At 37.8% G+C, this 23,595-nt stretch overlaps 2 protein-coding genes across 2 annotated transcripts; both read left to right on the plus strand.

Moving 5' to 3' along the window:
• Positions 1-457: 457 nt before the first annotated feature.
• Positions 458-12,476, plus strand: acer2 (alkaline ceramidase 2). Its single transcript, XM_034083852.2, has 6 exons — positions 458-842; positions 1,252-1,366; positions 4,652-4,793; positions 5,286-5,423; positions 9,525-9,662; positions 10,188-12,476. The coding sequence occupies exons 1-6, from the start codon at positions 729-731 to the stop codon at positions 10,372-10,374; spliced, it is 834 nt and encodes a 277-aa protein (XP_033939743.1). The 5' UTR covers positions 458-728; the 3' UTR covers positions 10,375-12,476.
• Positions 12,477-13,872: 1,396 nt separating this feature from the next.
• LOC117447186 (tetraspanin-5) lies at positions 13,873-23,595 on the plus strand. The gene is made up of 10 exons (XM_034083862.2): positions 13,873-14,319; positions 16,498-16,548; positions 18,010-18,156; positions 18,247-18,417; positions 18,533-18,658; positions 19,850-19,897; positions 20,559-20,675; positions 20,764-20,825; positions 21,594-21,647; positions 21,745-23,595. Exons 1-9 carry the CDS (start codon positions 14,236-14,238, stop codon positions 21,604-21,606), a joined length of 819 nt encoding a protein of 272 aa, XP_033939753.1. The 5' UTR covers positions 13,873-14,235; the 3' UTR covers positions 21,607-21,647; positions 21,745-23,595.

Raw genomic sequence — 23,595 nt, forward strand, 5'->3', positions numbered from 1 at the left:
AGTCTGACCTTCAACTCAGGTGAACTGAGAACATCCTGATATGGCCTAACTTCCAGAATGCTCCTTTCATTATCACCAAGCGTCACCCCTCCCTTTCTCCTCTCTCTGTGTTAAATATGCAACCCAAACTCTATCCTTCGTCTTTCACTCTGCAGATTGTATGTTCTCTCTGTATGACTGACTGAATGTTCTTGCAAGAAATAAAATACGACAAAGACAGCTGAATGGTTTGATTCTCTATCCACATTTGTGTAGACAAATATATAACTATATTTGTTTATCTTTCTTTAGAATGATTATTGAGATAATATAATGCCATGACACTACACTGTCTGTACAGTAGGTGGCGTTATGCACCTTAAAAGTTAGTTTGCAATCCGCTAATAACCCCAATGAAGAAGGCCGCTGCTGTGATCACGTGTGACTGAAGCCGGAAGCGCGCAGCAGTGACTCCTCTCGCTGCGCTTCACCACTCTTTGGCTACAGAGCAGCTGTCAGTATACACAGCGCCGAGCGTCACGACCGACAAGCAGGAGTTTTGTGAAAGGACAGAGGCATTAAAATGCAGCTCAATTTATGTTGTTTATCACGTCGTAATGTCAGCTCTCAAAACGTTCAAATCTAGCGTATGAGCAGCGATCCGAGAGATAGTGAGCTTTAGTGTGTTTTCGTGATCTCTGACGGAGGAGAGTTTCCTGCACCGTCCATCGGACAGAACTAGTTCAGACATGAGTAACGTTAATCTGATTTTCTGGGACCAGTTGCAGGCTGGCAGCTCGGACGTGGACTGGTGTGAAGGCAATTACCTCATTTACCCCAGCATCGCTGAGTTTTACAACACGGTCGGTTTGAGCGTTACCTAACGGTGTTTACTTTCTTTTTGTTTGCATGATACAGTTGTTTGTACAGTGAAAGCTAACTTGACCGCAGCTTTTCTGCCTTTTTTTCTTTGTATTGCACTGCCTACTTATAGCTTGTATTATTATTTTCAGTTTAGCTATAGCTAGCTGTTTTGACATTCAACAGATTGGACTTCTTTGGACTGCTTTTCAGCTTCAGCATCATGATGTTTATTGTGAACAACATCTGGTTAAAAATGTTTTTTTAAATTTCCACTGGTTGTCAAGTTGGTTAAAGGCCAGCGACGCCCATGCTGATCAACTTCTGACCAGCATGTTGTCATTGAGCCTCACGATCAGTTCAACTATAATGTTTTGCTCATAGATTTTTCCTTTTTGTTTATCATTTCAGATCAGCAACATTTTGTTTTTTGTTTTGCCGCCCATATTAATGTGCTTGTTCCGCCAGTATGCAACACATTTCAACAGTGGGATTTACCTCATATGGATTCTACTAGTTGTGGTTGGTAAGTTGTTTGGCTGACACACTATGATGACTCTCTGTGAGATGACCTTATACGCATTTCTGTTCAGCTTTATGGGAGACCTCCATCTTCTTAATTTCACTGCAACTTCCTTCAGCTGACAAACCATATAACTCATACTAATATTTACATTTTGTTATTGGTCAGTGTAGTATTTCATGCCATTTCTTTTAATGTAACAAAAAGTACGCTGCACACATGCTTTATTTCTGATGCAACTACGGCTTAATTATTCTTATATAATGATAGTGTGGTATTTAATAATCATATAAAAGACAACACACTGCTGTTGCCACTTTTAGCTGTTTGATATCAACATTTAAAAACTCACTTTAACCTTGACCCTTTTTATTTTTTTTATAAAGCAGCCACTGGTTCCAGCTTCTCAAATGGGGATATTAGTTTGACAGTCTTTTATTATACTAAACAGAATATTGTGGACTAATATTTCGACAAAACAATACATTTTAATAGGTTATTTTGGACTAGATTGTGACCAGCATTTACACAATTAATGTTTTAGATTTTAGACCAAATTATTAATAAAAAAAATACATCAGGAGATAAACCAATATTGAATATAACCTGAATACTTTTAAACAGGTTAATAAACTAAATATGTTGGAGTTTGGGATTTGTAGTTACACAAAACAAAGCTACTTAAAGCCTGGGCTCAGAATGTTGTAAAATACATTTTTAAGTGTTCTCTGACAATATAAAACAAAATACTGAGGAAATTATGGGCAGATGAGTCTATAATGAAATATAACTTTAACTGTATCCCTCCCAAATGACAAACATTGGAGTACATATAAAAAGTATGATGTATGAGTTTTATGTATAGGGGCCCTCACTCTCAAAGAACAACAGGAACACTGTTGGGTCACAGTAGGTTTCCTCAGCTATGTCCTCCTTCACTGTCCTCAGTTAAGGCTTTGGCTGTCCTGAATCATTTTACTACGTTAGAAAAACACTTAATCATGACTGGCCTTATTCATGGGTAGGATGAATAAGGCTTTTGCGCTAGATTTAATTCGATTTGACACATTCAATCGGTTGTAAATGGGGCCACTGTATGTAAATACAAGTGCAGTCCTGGAAAGATTACAGTGTTTTGTTTCATTAGCTGTTAGAAAAACACCCATCTTGCACTGTCAGCAAAGATAGCCTAACAGACCCCCCCATGTTCCTGAGAGGGCGCCTTACTGGGTGATAGCTGATGGGTTTTCCATAACTGAACTTAAACTACTGGTCATTTGCTTCTCTCTGGACTGCACAGCTTTAATATATATCTTTTATAATAAAACAGCCTGCTTTTTCAGTTTATATCTTGTTCCAACACACAAATGCTTATATATGTGGCCTTGTAGCTCTGACTGCATCCATTGTTAGGAATCTGGAAGCTTTTAAATCTTTCGCAGCTGTCAGGCGGGTTTCATGGGTTCATCTCTTCACCACCGAGTTCGGACGACCTTTGACTCGTGCAAAAAAACAACCCTTTAGGTTCAAGTGTGAAGACAACAGTCAGCTGCTTTACTTTAGTTTTGGCTTCAGCTGAGTTTGGAACATTTATGACGACTGAATTCCCTGCTACCTCATCATAAACAGTATCGGTTTATATTACTATTACATTTATCTGCTGATTATTTATCTGAATAAATTGTGTGATGAAATTCTTGGACCAAAGAACTGGAAACACAAAGAGGACATTGGAGAGCTTTGAATTGATGTCAGACACCGAAGATTTTTGGGAAGATATTTGCTCGGACACAATAGTGACACGAACCAGCTAGGTAATCAGACAGAAAGAAATCAGAAAGAAAAACAAGTTGCATTTCTTGCAAAGAACAAGGCTCCAGAGGGCCTCGGTCAGATAAGATTTACTCTCTGAAACATGGCATCTTTAGTCCTTTCATTACCTAAAGGAGAGCACCTTGCTGTATGCATATTCAGAAGGAGGTCATCTCACAGCGGATTAAGAGAGCTGAGAAGACAGCAGCCAGCTAATCTTTACACAATAAGGCGCTCAAGCCAGAAAAACAGACAGAAAACTAAGGCAAGGACAGAAGTTGAACATTATAAGAAGGAGGAGACTAGTTAAATAATCCTCTATCACATTGTATCATCAGAAACATGACCGACGGTAATGAACAGTTTTCCTAATCCAATCAAATAGGATGTCTTGGAATGTTTTTTCCAATCCAACACATTATCTAGTAATCCTAGAAGACTGAGAGCTAAAGCAAATATTTACATTCCAAAAGGTTTAACCAATTAATGTTTGGAAAGAAACCGTGCCATATCAGTTTTGTAACAATCACCAATACATTTTTCTGTCGATCAACTAATCCGATAATAACATTTAATTGAGAACATTCAGGCGATCTCTGTTTACGTTTATTTTGACTTTACAGATACACTGGCAGGTTGTCGTGATTAGCAACGTCTGACCCAGAATTATCTTTGGATAAGAATTTAGTTAAACTGTAGGAATCTCCTGTTTTGATCACAGATTATTGTGATAACAGAGGGGCTCGGGCTGATCCTCCACAGACTCTCAAAACCCCCCGTACATTAACACCGGTTTCCAAGCAGAGGTGCTGTGATAAAGCTGACAATTACTGATATTAAAAAAAATGCAATATCATGATTGTAATTCACGTAATAATAGTGTGTCAATAATCCAGAGCCTCTAAAATCATTTATGTTTCTTTCCATTCTTGCTTTAATTGCCAAAAAAGAGACGAAACCAAGTGAAATACGTTTTGGAAAGGTAGCATTATTATTATTATTATTATTATTATTATTATTATTATTATTATTATATACAATGCATTCATATTTATATAATGTTAATGATATCACCACTTGTTATTTATAGAAAGTCTATCAATGTATTGTTCATCTGTTTGTAATCTACATGTCACCTTTGTGCTTAAAACATTTAATGTCACTATAATGTTTTTTTTTAATATAATCTGTTTGAAGTTATCCTATTTAGAGGTAACATTTCACATTAGTTTGACATCACTTTTCTCATTTGATATATGAAAATGGGAATATGTCCGCAGTAAAATGGAACAATTTAAAATTAGCTAACAAACTGCTTAGTGTGAACTGATATATCTATAGGACTTTCCTTTTAATCAAATGGACAGAAAACACTGATCAAATCAATAGTTCTTTAAAGAAACACACACCTATTATTCCAGCTTCCTATCACACTTACCAAATTGAGACGACATCTGTGTTTTCTCTTTCTTTTAGGTATTGGCTCAACATATTTCCATGCCACACTCAGCTTCCTCGGCCAGATGCTGGACGAGTTGGCCATTTTATGGGTGCTGATGTGTGCCATCGCCATGTGGTTCCCCAAAAGATACCTACCCAAGATGTTCAGGAGGGATCGGTATGTAGACTTCTGTACTTTTGCACACACACACAGTCGGACATGTCTGATGCAGTAGTGGTTTTGCAACATACACGTTTTAGGAAGCAAAGCTGTTTCCACTTTGATTTTGTGTCTCACAACAAGGAAAACGTCACTTCTTCTCTTATATTTCACTTTTGGCCCCTTCTGTATTTTGTCACATAATGTGTTCCCACTGCTATGACTCCCTGTTTAATTATAGGCCTGTCCCAGATAGCTGACTCCAGTAGAAACTGCATCACATGTCTTTACTTCTCTTTCCATTGTCACAGAGCCATCATGGCTGCTCTTTCCCTTCAGGCTGTCACTTAATAAAGCCCCCCGTGTAGCTGAGTGCATCTTGTTTATTTTCTGCAGAGTCATTTCTGGAAAGAGCTCCCAGATGTTCTTTCTGAGTTTCACAATGCTGTACATAGTGTTTGTCTTTGTTGCAATAGTTTTTTTTCTGACTTGTTTTGCTTTTCCATTTAGGTCGAGGTTCAAAGTGGTCATCGGCATCTTGTCGGGGATCACCACTGGGCTGGCCTTTGTTAAACCTGTCGTCAACTCGTTGTCTCTAATGACTCTGGGCATCCCCTGCACTGCGCTGCTTATTACTGAGCTAAAAAGGTTAGTTAAAGTTATTTATTTGAATGAAAAGTTGAGTTCCCCAGGTGAACGTGCAGCCTTGATCAGGGACCTACGTAGCTCCAATTTTTAATGTAGAGTATAAATGGGAAAAGTATGTCGGGGCTGTTGCAAAGTTTCAAAAGAAGAGTTTCTCCAACTAAGAAGTTTATTTTTCTTACTCTTCTTACGCTTGCATTTACAAAGCAGAGAAAAATTCCAGCTCCATTTTATAATTTAAATGTATCGACTGACTAAAAGTGTGATCGTATTACTAGAATACCCAACTTTCGTTCCTTTTGTGTGATTCTTAGAACAGTGCTGGATCAGGATTGTGCGTTGTTGGGTTGTTGTGTCTGCATGTGTAAGCAGCACAGTTTACTTCATGCAAGTGGGTTTCACCACTATCCAAAAAGCAGGCTGATGTAGGCTAAGCAGCGGTTATTCCTGGCAGTTAGTACGTTTTAATATTTCTTAGTATAGATTCTAGGTAAGACTTCAATCTGTTTTAATTCTGTGATGCATCTACATTTGGGCTGTAACTAGGGTAAGAGTTACGGCAGCATTTCTCAATGTCCATGTCAGTGGCTCAAAGATGATTATTCAGTCAAATCAACTGCTGTTATATTAAGTAGATACGTTGACATGATGGTATCAGTGACAACAAGATGTAATTTCTGCAGTCTACAGCACTTTAACATTTCACCTTCGTCCATTTGTACTTTGTGCTTTTGATGACATGTTGTCTTGTCCAAGCTAATTATAGGTCATTCTGATGTGAAAGAATGTGCTGTTCCTGAAAACACACAACACCCACTCGTGTGTGTGTGTGTGTGTGTGTGTGTGTGTGTGTGTGTGTGTGTGTGTGTGTGTGTGTGTGTGTGTGTGTGTGTGTGTGTGTGTGTGTGTGTGTGTGTGTGTGTGTGTGTGTGTGTGTGTGTGTGTGTGTGTGTGTGTGTGTGTGTGTGTGTGTGTGTGTGTGTGTGTGTGTGTGTGTGTGTGTGTGTGTGTGTGTGTGTGTGTGTGTGTGTGTGTGTGTGTGTGTGTGTGTGTGTGTGTGTGTGTGTGTGTGTGTGTGTGTGTGTGTGTGTGTGTGTGTGTGTGTGTTTCCTCCGTCACAGCCATGTCGAGCTTCTCTGTTGTTTCCGTTTCCCACATCCCTTACTCACCAACGTCAATCTTGTAACTTTAAGTCATCCATTGTTCAACCTGTTAGGAATTCCTGCCGCTGCCATTCATCTGTCGATGCTGCTTATTTTTGTTCCGCTAAAGTAATTGGGAGCGAATTCCTGTGGCCCCAGCTAATGGACTTTTGGCCTCAGAATATTTTGTTGTTGTTTGCTTTTGTACAATGCGTCTGTTGACTCCTATTCCAGTCACTTCCAGTTGGACATGAACAATATGTCTGGTGTATAGGACCTCCAACACAAATATTACATTAGTGCTGTTAAAGCAATAATACCAGGCAAGGTGAATCATAAAGGACAAGATATGAACAAACAGAAGTGAACATGTCAGAGAAATAAATGTTGCATGTGTGCAGTTTATTTTTACATTGCAACATCAATTATGGATACATGCACAGAATGTACTATACCAGTTATTTATTTTCATGACTTCATGTAATGGGGCTTAAGTCAAGGACTCTATCTGTCCTTGGCTTAAGCCCGTTATGTAACGCTGCTGTCTTGCATGGCATTTTACACTAGTTAAAAATAGCCACAAAGTAAAAAATAAACAGTATAAAACATTCCTACATACATATCAGAAAATATAAATACTGTATCTTCTATTGAAAACTCTCAATTTGATACTGACCTGGTTTTAAAAGAATATATTTATCTCAGACTTTGTTGTGCTTAAAGGATGATTCCTGTTTAAGAATTGGCGTCTTATTATTGTGGTTGTGGCCATCGTTTCCTTTCTGTGACAACATTGTTATCCATCAAGCATATTGCTGAGATCTTCACTAAAAAGATCAGACAATCATTTTGAATGTATTTGGAAATCAAACCTATTTTGGAAAGGAAAGGTTTGATTTATTTTGAAGGTTATAATAGTGGGGTTGAGCAGCCAGTAACATTTACTGTAATTGCATTGTCCCTGATTAAATTCCGGTTGTGGGTCTTTGTTGCATGTCACTGCTCTCTCTGTCTCGCCCTTTCTCCTCTTCATTTGATAAACAAACTCTTGTGAACATGCGACATAGTTTACAGACTGCCTTCCTGGTTCAGCTTAATCTACCATACAGACCATTTGTTATGTAACATCGCATATAACTAACAATGTGGCATGCTAACTTACAAGTTTACCTCAGAATAAAGTGGTTTAGTTAATCGGTCCTGTCAATAGAGCCATATAACATGCAAACTAAGCCTTTATATAATTTAAGACCTCCAGCGTCCTTGATAAACATCAGGCTTTGTTTTGCTGATCCTATGGAGCCTCTTCCTTTCTTTTCCCTCAGGGGAGAGGAGGCTCTCAGCAGTGCTCCACCCCAGATAGACAAGCTGGCCTTTCCTTCACTTATCGCTGCTTCCAACACTCAAACTCTCTACACACTCACCGAGGCTCATGTGTCTCTAAGGAGAAGCCCTTTTTTTTCAACTCATGTTTTTATCTTCATGCTTCTGTTTGAGCTGATATCCAGCTGTGCAGTGAACGGTTTTCAGTGTATGTTTGTCAGCAGGAAGGAGTGTTTTCCTACTTTTAGGTAGTCGTACTTCTGGCATGTAGAGGCAGTTCCTGAGCCTATAGCTGGCTTAGTACTTTTCCTGATTAAAAGTCAGAATTTTCTTCCCACTTGAACATCATCGATCAAAACACTTCACAGAATAATAGAATATTGACTTTAATAGCCTTTTCCCCTCTGGGAAGTCGTATACTTGGCCATCTATTTTGGTCCTTCCTCTTGCTGTTGAGCAGCTGTGACACCATTTTCTTCTGCTCCTTCTCTGGTTCAATGATGTAAAATAGTTTTTCCTGGTTGGTTAATTAGTTGACTTACTTCACATAAAGAGAGACTGTGTATAAATTATACTCTGAGGGTTTTCTGCTTCAGCTTCACTCAGTCTGTAAGGACCAGCAGCTCATGGTGGTTCATGTTGGTTACAAAGAAAATATATATTTCACGTTTAGTGAGACTCTTAACTGACCTTGTTAGTGTTCTCTACTTGTATTTATGTTGCACTGCATTTTATATTTTCTTCAATTATAATAATCACTCAGTTGACAATATTTTGGGTAGTTTTATAATGAGGAACTGACAGAGAATGACCAACCCTGACTGTACAGTATGTAACAACATACAAATAAAAGCGCCGAGCGAGATACATTTCCCTCATTAATCAGTGTGAACATGAACTCAAGGATAGTGGTGGGTGTGAGATTCTTTCCTCATGTGACCAGAAATACAGGCTTAGAAACTGGTTGCTTATTAATACACATCGTGAAAAGTTACATTAGGTAGTTTAAGGATGAAAACGTGTTCTTTAATCCTCTCTCCGTTGTCACAGAGACATAATGGCTGCTACTTCACTTTAGACAAGTCCGTTGTTGTGCTTTCAACATTCCTTTCTTATCAGAACAACAATGACTCAACTGTAAGACTTTTTTTATTCTACTTCTTCATCCGGTACACGTATTAAGGTAAGGTAACAAACTGGGTCACAGTGACTAACAGCTGCAACATAAACAACACAGTCTATGAAGTCTGACTTGTCTCTGTGTCTGTCTCTGTGTCTGTCTCAGGGTTGAAACTGATGTGTCTAAATAGGACATGACTAAGAATAGTTTTTATCAGCAGCAGTCTGGATTAGCACATGTCTCTGTTGGTCATTGGACAGTCCAAATCGATATTTGTGCAGAGGCTAGAGTACTTTGTGCTTGGATCACAGTTCTGTCGCCTTCCAAAAAGAAAGAGAAAAGAATCCCCTTATCTAAAAGTAAACGTGTTTCTTGGTATGGAGGACATCTCAGTGGTGAATATGAAACACTCCAGTCAGGGTTGACGACACAGCCAGTAAAAGAATGTTGTGTTTGTGTGAATTTGTGTTGGTTTTCTCAGTTGAACATGTTTCTCAGTGCTCTGTTGTGTCTCTGCAGGTGTGAGAACCCCCGGGTGTTCAAGCTGGGTCTGGTCTCAGGGATCTGGTGGGCGCTGGCTCTGCTCTGCTGGATCAGTGACAGGATCTTCTGTGAGATGTGGTCGTCTGTCAACTTTCCCTACCTACACTGTGCTTGGTAAGCTCAACAACAACACTAGAGTCAGTGTAGTTTTCTCTGTTGTTAAGGTTATAAGTTATGGACAATTGATGTGTTCGCATAAAATAAATAGTCCAGTTCCTGTGGGTTTCAGTTAACTTACACACTAAACAATTTACATAATGATAGATATAGACATACAGAACTACAAAGCTGAACAAAGATAGGTAAAAAGCTAAACATTGTTAACTATATACCATAGTGTGTACATACAAGTTGAAAAATAACTGTAAATATTTCTTATAGAAATCAACTGGATTCAAGAGTCTTCTAAAAAATAATATGTGGGTTTTGAAACATGAAAGAAGGAAGTTTACTATCCTAGAAACAAGAAAAATGGAATGAGAAATCTCATTTCAGCAAAAATATCAGAAAAGGTTGATTGACTGGGTCTATTTTGTTAGAAAATAATTAGTTTTTAAAGACCAAATTACAGACACACACCTGGATATACAGAGCTTTTTTTTCAGCCAGTTTGTTTATTCAGACTCATTGCTCTTACAGGCACATCCTGATCTGCCTGGCGTCCTACTTGGGGTGCGTTTGCTTCGCCTACTTTGACGTTGCGACTGAGGCCCCAGAGCGAGGACCCGTCATCATGTTCTGGCCAAATGAGAAATGGGCGTTCATCGGCGTGCCCTACATTTACTTTCTCTGTGTCCATAAGAAGTCTGCTATCAAGGTGACTTAAAGTGACCCAATGTTGCTGCTATGTTGGCCGTGCTTCAACACCTCTCACCAGGAAGCATCGATCATGGCAGCGGGTGATGTGGGTGATACACATTGTGTCTGACTGTGAGGAATTCTCTTTTTTTTCAGTCCCTGTCTGGTTTCATTACACAGCAGTGGTTATGCAACTGTGTCAAAGAACAAAAGGTGTTACACATTAGTAACTAACATGACGATGAAAGGGTGATTTTTTTTTTTTTTAAAGTGTTCCAAACATATTCTCAGGCTTTACATATCTGATCATGTAAGTATTGGTATTATGCATTTCAATCTTCTTTTTATAGGAAGATTTTGTACATTTTCTAGTAACTAAGAACCTCATTATAAAGCGTTGTATTGCCTTTATAAACACAAGTATTGCATCTCATAGGTGCAGTCTGGCCATTATGAAAGCATATTTAGAAACAATACAGAACTGGATTCATTAACTGTGATTAATGCATAATGCATTAATACTTCATATTGTACTGCTTTGCCAATCTAACTATGCTCAATTAATCAACAAGCTGGTTCATAAGAAGTGTTAAGTATTTAACACAAGGCCTCATGTGTTTAACATGTAATGGCTGTCCTACCTGCCCTCTTTGTGGACCAGCATGTTGTCGCATAGACTTCTTTATGCATTTGGTGTGCTATATTTTACTTCCAGCATGCCATTGTGTATATGAGATTTGTGTTTAATATACTCCTGTATATATTATGCTAATTAACAATGTAGTATGCAGATTTTTTCCTATGAAAAACATAACTGAATGAAAAGGTACCCTTTGCTATTTGCCAAATCCCAAAGTTAAAAAACAAAATGTGAAATCGAATTGAATTAGGTTTGACTATTCGAGGAAATATTTACATATTTTGCACAAAATCAAGAATGGTTCTCAAAGCCAATGGCTAATTGCACACTTACAATGTTGTAACTTTGCTAATGTAGTGATTCTAATGCTGATGTTTTCAATGCAGATTTTGTTTTTCAAACAGGCGCCTCACCTCTTCAGGGTTATTTATTCCAGGCTCAGTATTTTAGACTTTGTGCTAAATATTATTTCAACTTTAAAAACTGTGCAAAAAGCCTTAATCAGACAGGATAATGGATTCCAAAAGCGGTGTCCTTGTGAGATGTATCTGACAGTGTTAAGGGAAAAATGGGGGGAAACAGTGTCATATTAAATATAAGCTATGGGATATCTTGGGTTTTAATACTGCTGACCTAAGAACCTATTTGTGTCAGTTGACGGAAACAATTAGAATGTAAGTAGAATATAAAAGGGAAGTATGATGGGTGTTGCAAAGCTAAACACAAACCCTAATTGTCAGGGATCACCAAAGCTTTTTCACCACAAACCAATGTTTTAAATGTTCTTGAAAACTGCCTCAAGCTGTCTTCACTAATATTATTTTAGTCTCGTCCTCCTGCAGAGGCTTCTGGGAACTCAAATTGCTAAAATAACTAGTGAAGTTTAATGATTCAGAAAAAAAGCTAGTATTTTTGTGAGATTCTGAAGTATTTTGTTAAGACAATGTATATTTTTCTATGTAAAGTGCAGCCAAATTTGAAGGGTGAATGTTTTTTTGATAGTGCATGATTACTATATTACCTTTTGTATTGCCAACATGTTTTTTTAATTATTATTTTATCTTTAGTGGAAACTTTTGGGACAGTATTAACAGTGTGAACAAATATGTTGTGCACCAGAATGCTTTTATTATGCTGCAAGTGATATCATACCTCTTATCTACGATGTTGGATCATTTGTATGAATCACTCTGATAAAGTTTGTGTGAACAGGACAGGGTGGCAAACGCTGCCCTCTGCATCGTGATATTTGTCTTGGCATGAGGTATGGTAATGGTCTCAAAACAATGAGTTAAGTCTTTTTTTATTGACTTACATTTGTATATAAATCTCATTTCTTTCTCCGCCTCCATTGACAATATAGACAAACTGCACAGAAATATTTATTTTCATAATTTATCCTGTTTTGTAAACAAATGTGTTATAGATTAGGAGAACATTAGTACTTTTGTCTTATTTTATGCAATAAACTAAGCCAATACTTAAAATGATTGCTGGTGTTTATTTCACAAACCACATACAATATCATGTTGGAATAATGCTTCCATTTAAAAATATTGTTCATTAATTATTTATTACTTCTTTCTGTTATGTAAACTGAGGTATCTTTGCATGGAGAATCAAAATGACTCGGACAACCCACCAGGGGGCAACGTTTTTCCACACCTACTTTATGTTGTTTTTCTCAGCTGTTTCAGCACAGGTAACCTTCATCTGCTTTCAGTTTTTAGGATGTGAAAATGACAAATCAATCCTTGAAGTGATTTAATTCATAAACCGAATCATTACTGTTCTTGTGTCTTTCAACAATTTTTTTTTTTTACAAATGTACAGATTTATGTGCGTACAGTTTACAAATGAAACCCTTTTCAGTAACATATAAATGTCTCTTTAACATACTTCTTGTTATACACACACACACACACACACACACACACACACACACACACACACACACACACACACACACACACACACACACACACACAAAATTATATATAACTGTGCAGTACACTGAAGTCCCAATAAACTCAATGTGCTTCCCAGTAAAATACATATAATACGGTAAATAAAATACAAGAAAGAAATATATTCACAAACCCATACATTGTAAGTAATTTTAAGCCTGAGATTTTACCAATTTGTGTAGACATGAACACAGATTTGAAAATCCTCAGGTCATCGGGCAGGTTGTACTGAGATTAGGAAGGAACACCTATAGTGCAAGTTTTTAACACAGCCTGATCTGAACTAGATATTTGCAGATGTGTAAATCTAATACATTCCCTTATGCTTTAATTCTATTGGGGTTTATATCATGGTGAAGCATATTTTATTGAAATAAATTGCAGAAGTTGTGAAGTCATGTTGATTTACGTGACGGTCTAAAGTGCTTGATATAAAAAATACCATATTGAAATTACATGAATTATTACACAGAGAAAAAACAAACATTAATTGTGAAATAAACCAATATCTTAAAAAATTCCCTTTGTTCCCTTACTTCTTGATTGACAGTCAAATAATGTGTAAATAACAGTGGCATTAAGACATACAATTTGGAAAATTATATTGTGAAACATTTAAAATAAAGGTCATATTGAACAAAAACTGCTTGAATAAAATGCAATCACCTATAATAAAGTGTGTTAGTTTTTAAGTGTTATTCAACAGTTATTTTTATATTAACACAAAAAGGGTCTAAAAGTTTACTATATTCTCGCATTTTTTATCAAATGTCAAATGATTTATTTGGCAATGAATAAATAATACTAGTGTTTTAATATAATGGTGACTGTATTACATGGTCATACGAGGGCAGTGACGCCCAGGAGGAAGTCCCGCCTCCTGTGATCACTGAAGACTCTCATTGGTTCCCGCACAAATCAACCAAAAAACAGCCATGTCTAGATTATGGGTCAAATAGAAAACCGTCGGTTTTAATCTGGTGGATATCAGGGGATTTATTTCACCGTTATACCTTTGGAGATCCATATCGGAAATAACCGGATATCTCTACTGATATCCCACCGGCAGATTCAACGCAGCTCTGCGGCTTCTTCTGCGCCTTTTGTCCGCGGAGATACAGTAGGATGTTTATTATTAGACGCAAAAACAATTGACGGCGCGTTTGTCGAGCCTTAAAACCAAAAGGTGTTTCCACAGCCAGGCTGTCAAACATAAGAGGACCATATATGTAATTCCCTTTTCACTGCGGGCGGCGTTTAAGATAACAAAAACACATCCAAAATGATGTCAGGAAAGCATTTCAAGGCTCATGAAGTGAGCTGCTGCATTAAGTATTTTATCTTCGGATTCAACATCATATTCTGGGTAAGTCCCTTGTTTGCTGTGTTCAGGACATTAGGCCTGATATCCTCAGTTTAATACTCACTGACATGACATGCTTTTGTTCTCCGTCAACAGCAACCTTGTTTCTAATTCAGCGAGAGCGGTTTTCTTTCTTTCCATTTTTTATGATGGGGATGATTTCATCGCCCGCATTATGGGCGCACAGCTCCTGTGCACTTGCTTGCACTGTCACCCTTCAGCTTTTGTTTTTGTGTAGACAGCATCAGTGTGAGGGAGCTCTAGTGATCCCTTGTTTACATCTGAGCGCTTTTTAATGTGGTGTCAGTAATGTTTGGGCAGAGCAAACAGTAAATCCCTCTCTGATCATCATCATGTACTGAGGAAAATCCCAGGAGAAACAGACACCTTCAGGGCTTTGAATCCCACAAGTAACCCCATTGTGACTTCTGGACATCCCACTTAAGGCCTCCAGTTACCAATTGAATACAGAACCTGGTTGGAGGTCTGATACGGTTTAACGTTACTGTGTAAAAGCAGGTTAAAACATGTCTTCTAAAGGAGTTATTAGGAATAGCAGATGGTTTAGTGATGCTATGCATTAATAGACAATAATATAAATGGTGCTTTATCTGACATGAGTGTCAGTGGTAGTTTTCTTCTTGATTATCTGTTGTGTCTACACATCAGAAAGCAGTCCAAAGGGACATTTTCCAATTCCTTGTTTTGACTTACCAACAGTGAATAACATAAAGATGTTCAAATTACAATGATGTTACACAATGCTAAGGATAAACTCCTTACATTTGAGAAGCTGAACCAAGCACTACTTTACATGTTTTATCAATTGTTGCCTAATTTTCTGTTGATTGATGAATTCAATCTGTACATTTGAAATCAGTGTCTATTCTCAAGAACATTTCGAAATATATTTGTTAATGGATTAAATACCCGGATGTGACTGTCAGTTTTTGGCTATTCCAGATATTTAAATAAAATCCAATGTTGCTAAACAGCAGTCAGGCTCATTGATTTGCAATACTGGAAACATGTCAACTGACTCTTATGTCCAGGAAAATTCAAAGAAAGAGTTGCAGAGTCCACATACTCACATGTCTCAAAATATATCCTCATATCATCTGTCCCTTTTTGAAGTGACGTATGTGGAGCCAACATGTGTGTGGCCCTTCAGAGGAAGTCCACCTGTTGGCCCCACAGAGGGTCTCAGTGAGCAGGCAGTGACCGCTCTGCTCCCTTCAACATACATATATCATCAGAGGAAGTGTCAGACGCATCTGTTCATCCTTCCTCTGCAACGGATTAAACAATAACAAAATGTAGTGTTAAATTCACAGCTTTTCTTTCTAGAGTGTAGTCTTGCTAAATGGGGCTAGTAGGTTTATTCTTTGTCTGAATTCTTATTAATCTTATTAGAAATTGGCATTTTTATACCAAATAACACTCACCTTCTGTTGATATACGCCAGTTTTACAATCCTACACAAAAACACTTACTGTAAACCTAATCGTGAATCTTTTATGCAGATATTTTGGTCTCTTCAATCCTACACTTTCAGATCAACAAAAGCCACCAAATACGTTACACAAATAAATGTAACAATTTACCCAGGAAAACGAATTCTACTGTAACATTTTTACATCAGAGGCTTTTCCTATTTATTCTATTTGGTCTCAATCTCCAGTTTTTTTTAATGAATTGACCAACCATTCAGTTTATACATTGTAAAGAAAAATGACAAATGCCCATCACAAGCTGCTGTCATCTGCTGATCAGTATTTGGAAAAAAAATTAAAATGTAAAACAAATCCCCATTATTAGATTACTTCAATTACTAATAAATTATGTTTTTTAATAGATCAACTATAGTTTTTATTGAATGTTATACATTTAAATTAATTGTAATGTTGATCTTGATTCCTGACTTTGTAACTCCTGGAATGTGGTTTTGGAGTCTTACATTCAGGGTGGAAACTTGTACAGTCGTAATGCGTTCAAGCTGCTGGAAGATGCTTTCTAATGTGGGAGTCTCCTGCAGACTGTCAAGAGAAATATTAAGCCATTGGATCACTGCCAGGAAACTCTCTCTGTGGTTTCCCTTCTGTGCTTGTGTGATGACTACATGTTGCAGTCAGCGCAAAATAATTTGCTCCGTTGTCTCTCTCTTCTTTCTCCGTCTGTTAGTTCCTTGGATTGGCATTCCTCGGCATCGGGCTGTGGGCATGGAAAGAAAAGGTGATTTAACGGCTTATCTCACTGTGAAACAATACGTTTAATTCATTCATTGTGTAAATCCTTTCACTTATGGATACACACAAAGCAGATCATTTACATTCATCTCCTGTGCTTTCACCCGTCTGGCTGAACGATATAATAGCAGTGGCTTTACTGAATCTGAAAGGAATGTCATGATTTCCGGTGGGACGTCCCTCTGTACAATGGACAGAAGAACAGATCTGATGCATTTTACAGATTCATTCATTGTGTTTCTCAGCTGATGGGTGGAAAAAGTTAAATAGAGTCTAGTGAGATTTATTTGTAAAGAATTTCACTGACAACCTTTAAAGATTATATCACTAACTATTTGGTCAACAATGAACCAAAATAACATCTGTGGTGGAAATGTATTTATCAAATGTGGATAGAGAATCAAACCATGCAGCTGTCTTTGTCGTATTTTATTTCTTGCAATAAAGTTCAGTCAGTCATACAGAGAGCAAGACGAAGGATAGAGTTTGGGTTGCATATTTAACACCGAGAGGAGAAAGGGAGGGGTGACGCTTGGTGATAATGAAAGGAGCATTCTGGAAGTTAGGGAGGTGGGGAGGCGGGGAGGCCATATCAGGATGTTCTCAGTTCACCTGAGATGAAGGTCATACTGTTGGTGCACATAGAGTGTAACTAACAACATTGCAACACATCTTCTTAAATATAGTAAATATAATAATAATAATAGATTTATTTTGTTAGCGCTTTTACAGGTGCTCAAAGACGCTTTACAGATATAGTGAAAAGAAAAGAAAGCTAGATATAGATATATTTATATAGATAAACATCACACAATGATATTATTAAAGTAAGTAAGTAAGTAAGTTCTATTACACATCCTATAAGCAAAGGGTGATTGTCTTCAGATGTCTTGTTTTGTCTGACCAACAGTCAGAAACCCCAAAAAGATTCAATTAACAATGATTGTTAGGTAATAGTCTAGGGTAAAATGAAGAAGAAGTAAGAAAATATTAAATAACTGGGAGAAAAAAAACATGTGGTATCCTATTTGTTTGATCAGTAGTACACAATTGACTAATCCCCTCTGCCATAACATTATACGCAACACTCGCTAAATGCTTTACATCTGCAACGCATCAGAGGAACCACTGCACTGTCAATTGTACACCACAGTCAACAAAAATATGGTTGATCCAAAAGTTCGACCAACTTAAAACCGAAAAAGGGAGATTCTAATTAAAAAGAGCTTGGCCGTACCATGCAGAGCAACACAACGTTGGTGTAAAATCAACAACCTGATTGTAGTCTTTATGCTAAGCTAAGATAGCCAGCTGCTTGGTCTAGATTGTGTCATCAAACTGTTAAAGTTCTGACTTTGGGAGGGTGTTTATGCCAAGCTCATCGAGATATTAAATGATTTCTCTTGTTATGACTCTAAGCCTCTAACCCTTCACTTTGTTTTTCCAGGGTGTTCTCTCCAACATCTCCTCCATCACAGACCTGGGGGGCTTTGACCCCGTCTGGCTCTTCTTGGTGGTGGGTGGTGTGATGTTCGTCCTCGGATTCGCTGGTTGCATCGGAGCACTGCGAGAAAACTCTTTCTTGCTTAAATTTGTACGTTTCCTTATCAAACACGTGGTGAAGAAATACAGTTTTTTTCCACTCTGAATCTAATAATAATAATAATTGCTAAATGTATTTCAGTTCTCTGTGTTCCTGGGCATCATCTTCTTCCTGGAGCTGACTGCAGGAGTCCTGGCTTTTGTCTTCAAGGATTGGATCAAGGACCAGCTCAACTTTTTCATTAACAACAACATTCGGGCTTACAGAGACGACATTGATCTGCAGAACTTGATAGACTTCACCCAGGAATACGTGAGCAATGTTTCTTTATCTTCAGTTCTGATTTCACTCCAGTGTTGTTTTTAACATTTCTGTGGGACACTGTAGGAATTCATGTGTGTTTCTTTTTGCTTGTTTAACCTTGTAGTGGGAGTGTTGTGGAGCTTTCGGAGCTGACGACTGGAATTTGAACATCTACTTTAACTGCACTGATACAAACCCGAGTCGTGAGAAATGTGGAGTGCCCTTTTCCTGCTGCACCAAAGATCCTGCGGTATGTCGCCACAAAAACTCACTACACTTCAGTCTTTCTCATCCACAGCCAAATTATCCCCATTTACTGCATTACACAACATGCCTATGGGTGTAATTTGGTGTTTTTGTGTGGAGTACAAATTGAGCAAGTCACTTTTTGAACATGTTGAATCCTAAAGATAGAGGGACAATTTTGAGGATCCTCCCTGTATCTCATAGCCTTGTTATCTGCGTCCTCCAGAAGGCAGGCTGGCGCTGTCAACTATCATGGCTGCCGGCCAACAGGACGTCGAGGCCTCAAGGTTGACTCCTCTCAGACTCTGCCAGCACAGCAAAGTCGAAAAGTGTCTGGGAGGAGTTGTGTTGACCAAGACTTTTTTTTTGGCAGAAAAATGCTTGAACTGCAGCAGTGTCCGTGCTTTATCAAAACAGGCGTACTTCACAGTAATGAAAGCTGCACAAGAGTCTTTTTTAAATGCTGACCAAAGCACACGCTGTTCCACAAAGGTAATCTTCTTTGAGAGCAACACACAGATTAGCATGAATAGGACTTTAAAGTTCAATCAGAGATGTTTTTAAGTCTCTCTAACTCACAATTCTTCATAAAATAATTGCGTGTCAACTAGAAGACTGCAAGGCCCAGATTACTGACCTTGAAAATGATACAGCATTTAAAGACCAAGTCTTGCATCTTTAGGGCACACAGTGCATTAGGATTAAGAGAAAGTTAAGCTTTCTGGCACAGAGAAGTACATACTAAATCAGGCTTTGGCTAATCAGGCTTTTTTTGTGCTTTCCGTGGGATTTGATGATTAATGGAAAGATAAACATAACACCAAATGTTCCTTTCACAGTTGTGTAAGTAATGTCTTCCATGCACATGCTTAGTAATTAAATATTCATTCTGCGTGACAATTCAAGGCTATCGCTCTCTGTTTAAATGTTTCAGGATTTTACCAGGTCAACCATGAATCACAGCACTCAAGTCTAAAGTCCCAATTTTGTGACCTAAATCTGACTCTTATCCAAGTTTTGAGTCTCTCGTTTAAGACTTTGCAGGTTTTCACAGGTGTATTTCACATAGCCTCGGAAGTGAAACATTTCTAAATGAAAAGAAGCAGCATTACTGTTTTAACATCTTTCAAGTATAGGATTTGAAGTTTTTTGACTTTCGAAAAAAGTACAAGCATCAACTGTCTTCTCTTCACAGGAGGATGTAATCAACACTCAGTGTGGCTACGACATCCGAGCCAAACCGGTGAGTGGCTTAACATAAACGTTCCTTTATATTAGAGATTGAGAGCCTCGCCCAAAAGTAAGAAGAGTAGACATTTCTCTCTCTTTTTCAGCCTCTATTTGGCTGCATGAGGTCATCAGGTACTCCACCCTCGGCACAATGTTCCTCTTTCAGTATGTTTCACTATTCCACAGTCTTCAAAACGCAGCAGCTGGCTCCCCATCAGCACTTTGGGCCGTATGGTATTACTCATGATGCAGCAATGCACTGGGATTTGACCCCCCTCCCCCATCATTAGCCATGTTCTTTCTCCATAGAGGCATAACATAGGGAAAAGCCTGTGTTTGTTTTTTTGGTTATACATTTGAGTAAAAGCCAGAGTAGAGTAGTGTTTTACAAGAGTCAGAGTAGAAAAATTGTGAGCAAAGTGTGTTCACAACCAGGAAACATTAGTGCAGAGGGATTTTATTGTGAAGGAGACCACAAGATGAAAAGGAGAATCATGTGCTACCATTACAAATAACTATGCTGTCAAGTGCTGCACAGCTAAGTAGATCCCCACCTCATCGCCGCCAGTAGTATTAGGTATTATGACTTTGAAAAGAATAAACAAAGTAGAAACTACCTCTTTCATATGCTGGTGATTGTCAGGCTGTAACACATGTTTTTTATGTTTTTTCAGGACTCTGAGCAGCGGACCTTCATCTATATAAAAGGATGCGTTCCTCAGTTTGAGAAGTGGCTTCAAGAGAACCTGACAGTGGTGGCAGGCATCTTCATTGGAATTGCATTACTACAGGTGAGGAACAATGCAAACGGTTTAGTTTAATATCTCATCGCTGTCGACCTTTAACTAATTGAATGAAAACTGTTGAACTTTCTTTCAGATTTTTGGCATTTGTTTAGCACAGAATCTCGTGAGCGACATTGAAGCTGTGAGAGAAAGTTGGTAGGTGGCAACATTTTGTTCATTTAGGCACAACATTGATATTGGTATGAAATGAATAAATACAAATGTTTAGCTGCATAAATGTACAAGACATGAAATATCTCCACAACTTTAAATATTGTACAGTCTTTTAATCAACATTCATATTCTCCTTAGTGTGCATTTTAATTACTTTGATTAACCCTTCCTGTAGCATCATCAAGTCAAAGGATCATTTGTCCTGTAAAATACCCTAACATCTGTTGGTTGGATTAGCACAATTGGCTTTCATGGCTCCTAAGAGATTAATCTAACTTTGGTGAGCCTCTCTAAAGTTTCCATTGGCGCCACCATGAGGTTGGCATTTGTGCTTTTGAGTACAATCCTGCCAACTAATGACATTCCCACCTTCTTCAACTGTACTCTGCTTATTAGCAAATGTTAGCTAACATGCTAGACTAAGATGGTGAACATAGTATTACATTAACACTTTGCATTTACATTTTAAGTACGTTAGCTTGCAGACAATGGCACCACAGTCACTGTGCCCAGCTACAGCCTTAAGGGTTAATTACCAGCAACACTTGTAGTATTCATAAATAAATAATAGTGAGATGGATGTGTTTGTTGTGGCATTCGTTAGACTCCATGCATGTAGGCAGCTTGTGCCAGATGCTGTTCTCTCCCTTTGCACGTCCTCACTGAGACGTGTGCATGTCTTGTTACGTAATATGCATAATGTCTTCATTTAATGCATCTGTTCATACATCTTCCTCTTGTTTTGTGCAGTTTGTTTACCTAAGACCTCCACATAAACTCCAAAGGGCAAGAAGGATGTACCAGGTAAGCACTATTAGCTTTCACCATTAATGTTGCGGCATATACATATTTATATTGATGGATTTAATTGATTTTTCCCATGTGATTTTTTCTTCTACAGGACTCTGTTTGGACGCCAGCACCGAAGGGAACTACATTAATCAGCTGTGTCCCAAACAAAGAGTCCTGTTCACATGTAAATAGTAAATGTAGAGTTATTTTTAGAGTTATTTGTGGCCCCATTTTTGAATGAAGCACAACTTCTAAAATGTATTGTAGCTTTCATACAGTTAAGATTAAACAAATGCAATGCAAAGGCTTTACACAATTATAAGCAGCTTTGGTGGTGAAGTGGCTCAAAGGAAAAGTCCCACTTCAGATTATTTAATTTTTCTGAAAATGAGGAGCGTAGGGGGTCATTACTTGTACACAGGACAAACAGATTTGATGTGTTACCAGAGGTGGTGCTTCCCTCAGAAAAAGGCCTTGGTTTTATATGTCTCACAGCAGCAGTTTTAACACTGCATGTAAAAGTTGTGTACAAAGATAAAAGTGATTCTGGAAATGCACTGCATGCCTATTGTCTACTGTTAGGACAATGGCTCTTCTACATGTATTACGTTAATGTTAGGTATTTAAAAAAAAAAATTGTAAAATAGTAACTAGTTTGAAGTGACTCGGCTGGTTAGCACTTTGTTGAATGTTTATTGAAATATACTTAAAGAGACAGATAATTAACTTTGAATTCATTTATATCTGTGACATTATGCTCATATTCTACAGATACATACAGTTTGTAAGCAGAGTATTGTTGGGGCTGAGGTAGATTTAGTAACTTGTAGTATCACAAAGAGATATGAATGGTATTGTGTGCTTTGCAAAGTTGCAGTTGTTAAGAGTTTTGTCATTGAGATAGAAAAGTAATAATACATACTGACAGAAAGCAGAAGATGTGACATCCAAATCAAAACTCAGCCTTAAGCACTTTAATCTTCATAATGTAATCTTCAAGAGAGATTTCTGTCATGATGGACTGTTAGTCAAGCAGTAGCCACTGGAGGGGGCACTTTTCCTTAAAAACCATGTTAAAAACGTGCAAACTACATCTGTTACTTCATGGTGCTCCATAATGTTGGATATTTGTTCCAAAAGCAGTTTGACAGGAAATGTTTTCAGCACATTATGAGTGTGATGTCATTCCTTGCACATTACCTTAATGTCAGTGTCCATTCCCTCTTTTTTTTTTTTTACGTTGTTGCCGATGTGTTTCCTTTAAGGAATCTGCCTATTTGATGAGATACCCTCTTTTGTTGTGTTAAATGTTTTGATCTGTAAGTTTTCACTGGAAAATTAGGATACAAGCTTTTTCCAATGCTCATCTTTAATGGCATGCTGGAACTGCTTGGTGGGACTCAACTGAACGTAGAAATGATTTATAGCCTATATACATAGGCCTACTTTACATTACTTGAAAGCAGAGCAGCACACATGCTCCTTCACCAGCATTATTTTAAATGCACACTTTGGACTGAAATACAACTTGTATGTTTCTCTTTCTTAACAATATGGAGGCATATCATTTTGTGTAAACATGTTAATAGAACTGCATAGCAAGAAAGTCAAAGCAGCCATTTTATGTAAAGGCGGTACTCAGCGTTTACTTTGCAGTCAGATCTCCTGCAGCCTTGATGAACTGAACATCCTTACCAAAAATATATTTCAAAAAATGCATTTCTGCATTCTGATATCTTATAAATATAATACAGCTGGAGTCAAATATCCTCTTTTCCACTAAAAGCTTCATATGATTGTTGTTGACTGATCACACTTTTCTTACCACTCAGTGCCATATTTGTGATTTCTACATACTCCTGATTATACATTTTGTTTTACGTGTACTCCTGATTCTTGTAAATAACTGGATTGTGACAAGTTGTAAATATATATCTGAATAAATGTGGGTCTTTGCAAA

Source organism: Pseudochaenichthys georgianus, chromosome 1 (assembly GCF_902827115.2).
Source record: "Pseudochaenichthys georgianus chromosome 1, fPseGeo1.2, whole genome shotgun sequence".
Taxonomy (NCBI): Eukaryota; Metazoa; Chordata; class Actinopteri; order Perciformes; family Channichthyidae; genus Pseudochaenichthys; species Pseudochaenichthys georgianus.

Excerpts from the sequence above, each read along its gene's own strand:
- acer2 (XM_034083852.2), top strand. The coding sequence starts at position 729 with ATGAGTAACGTTAATCTGATTTTCTGGGACCAGTTGCAGGCTGGCAGC. Across the intron at positions 1,367-4,651 it reads GATTCTACTAGTTGTGGTTG|GTATTGGCTCAACATATTTC; the intron begins GTAAGTTGTTTG and ends TCTTTCTTTTAG. Across the intron at positions 9,663-10,187 it reads CCCTACCTACACTGTGCTTG|GCACATCCTGATCTGCCTGG; the intron begins GTAAGCTCAACA and ends TTGCTCTTACAG.
- LOC117447186 (XM_034083862.2), top strand. The coding sequence starts at position 14,236 with ATGATGTCAGGAAAGCATTTCAAGGCTCATGAAGTGAGCTGCTGCATT. Across the intron at positions 19,898-20,558 it reads ACGACATCCGAGCCAAACCG|GACTCTGAGCAGCGGACCTT; the intron begins GTGAGTGGCTTA and ends ATGTTTTTTCAG. Across the intron at positions 20,676-20,763 it reads TTGGAATTGCATTACTACAG|ATTTTTGGCATTTGTTTAGC; the intron begins GTGAGGAACAAT and ends ACTTTCTTTCAG.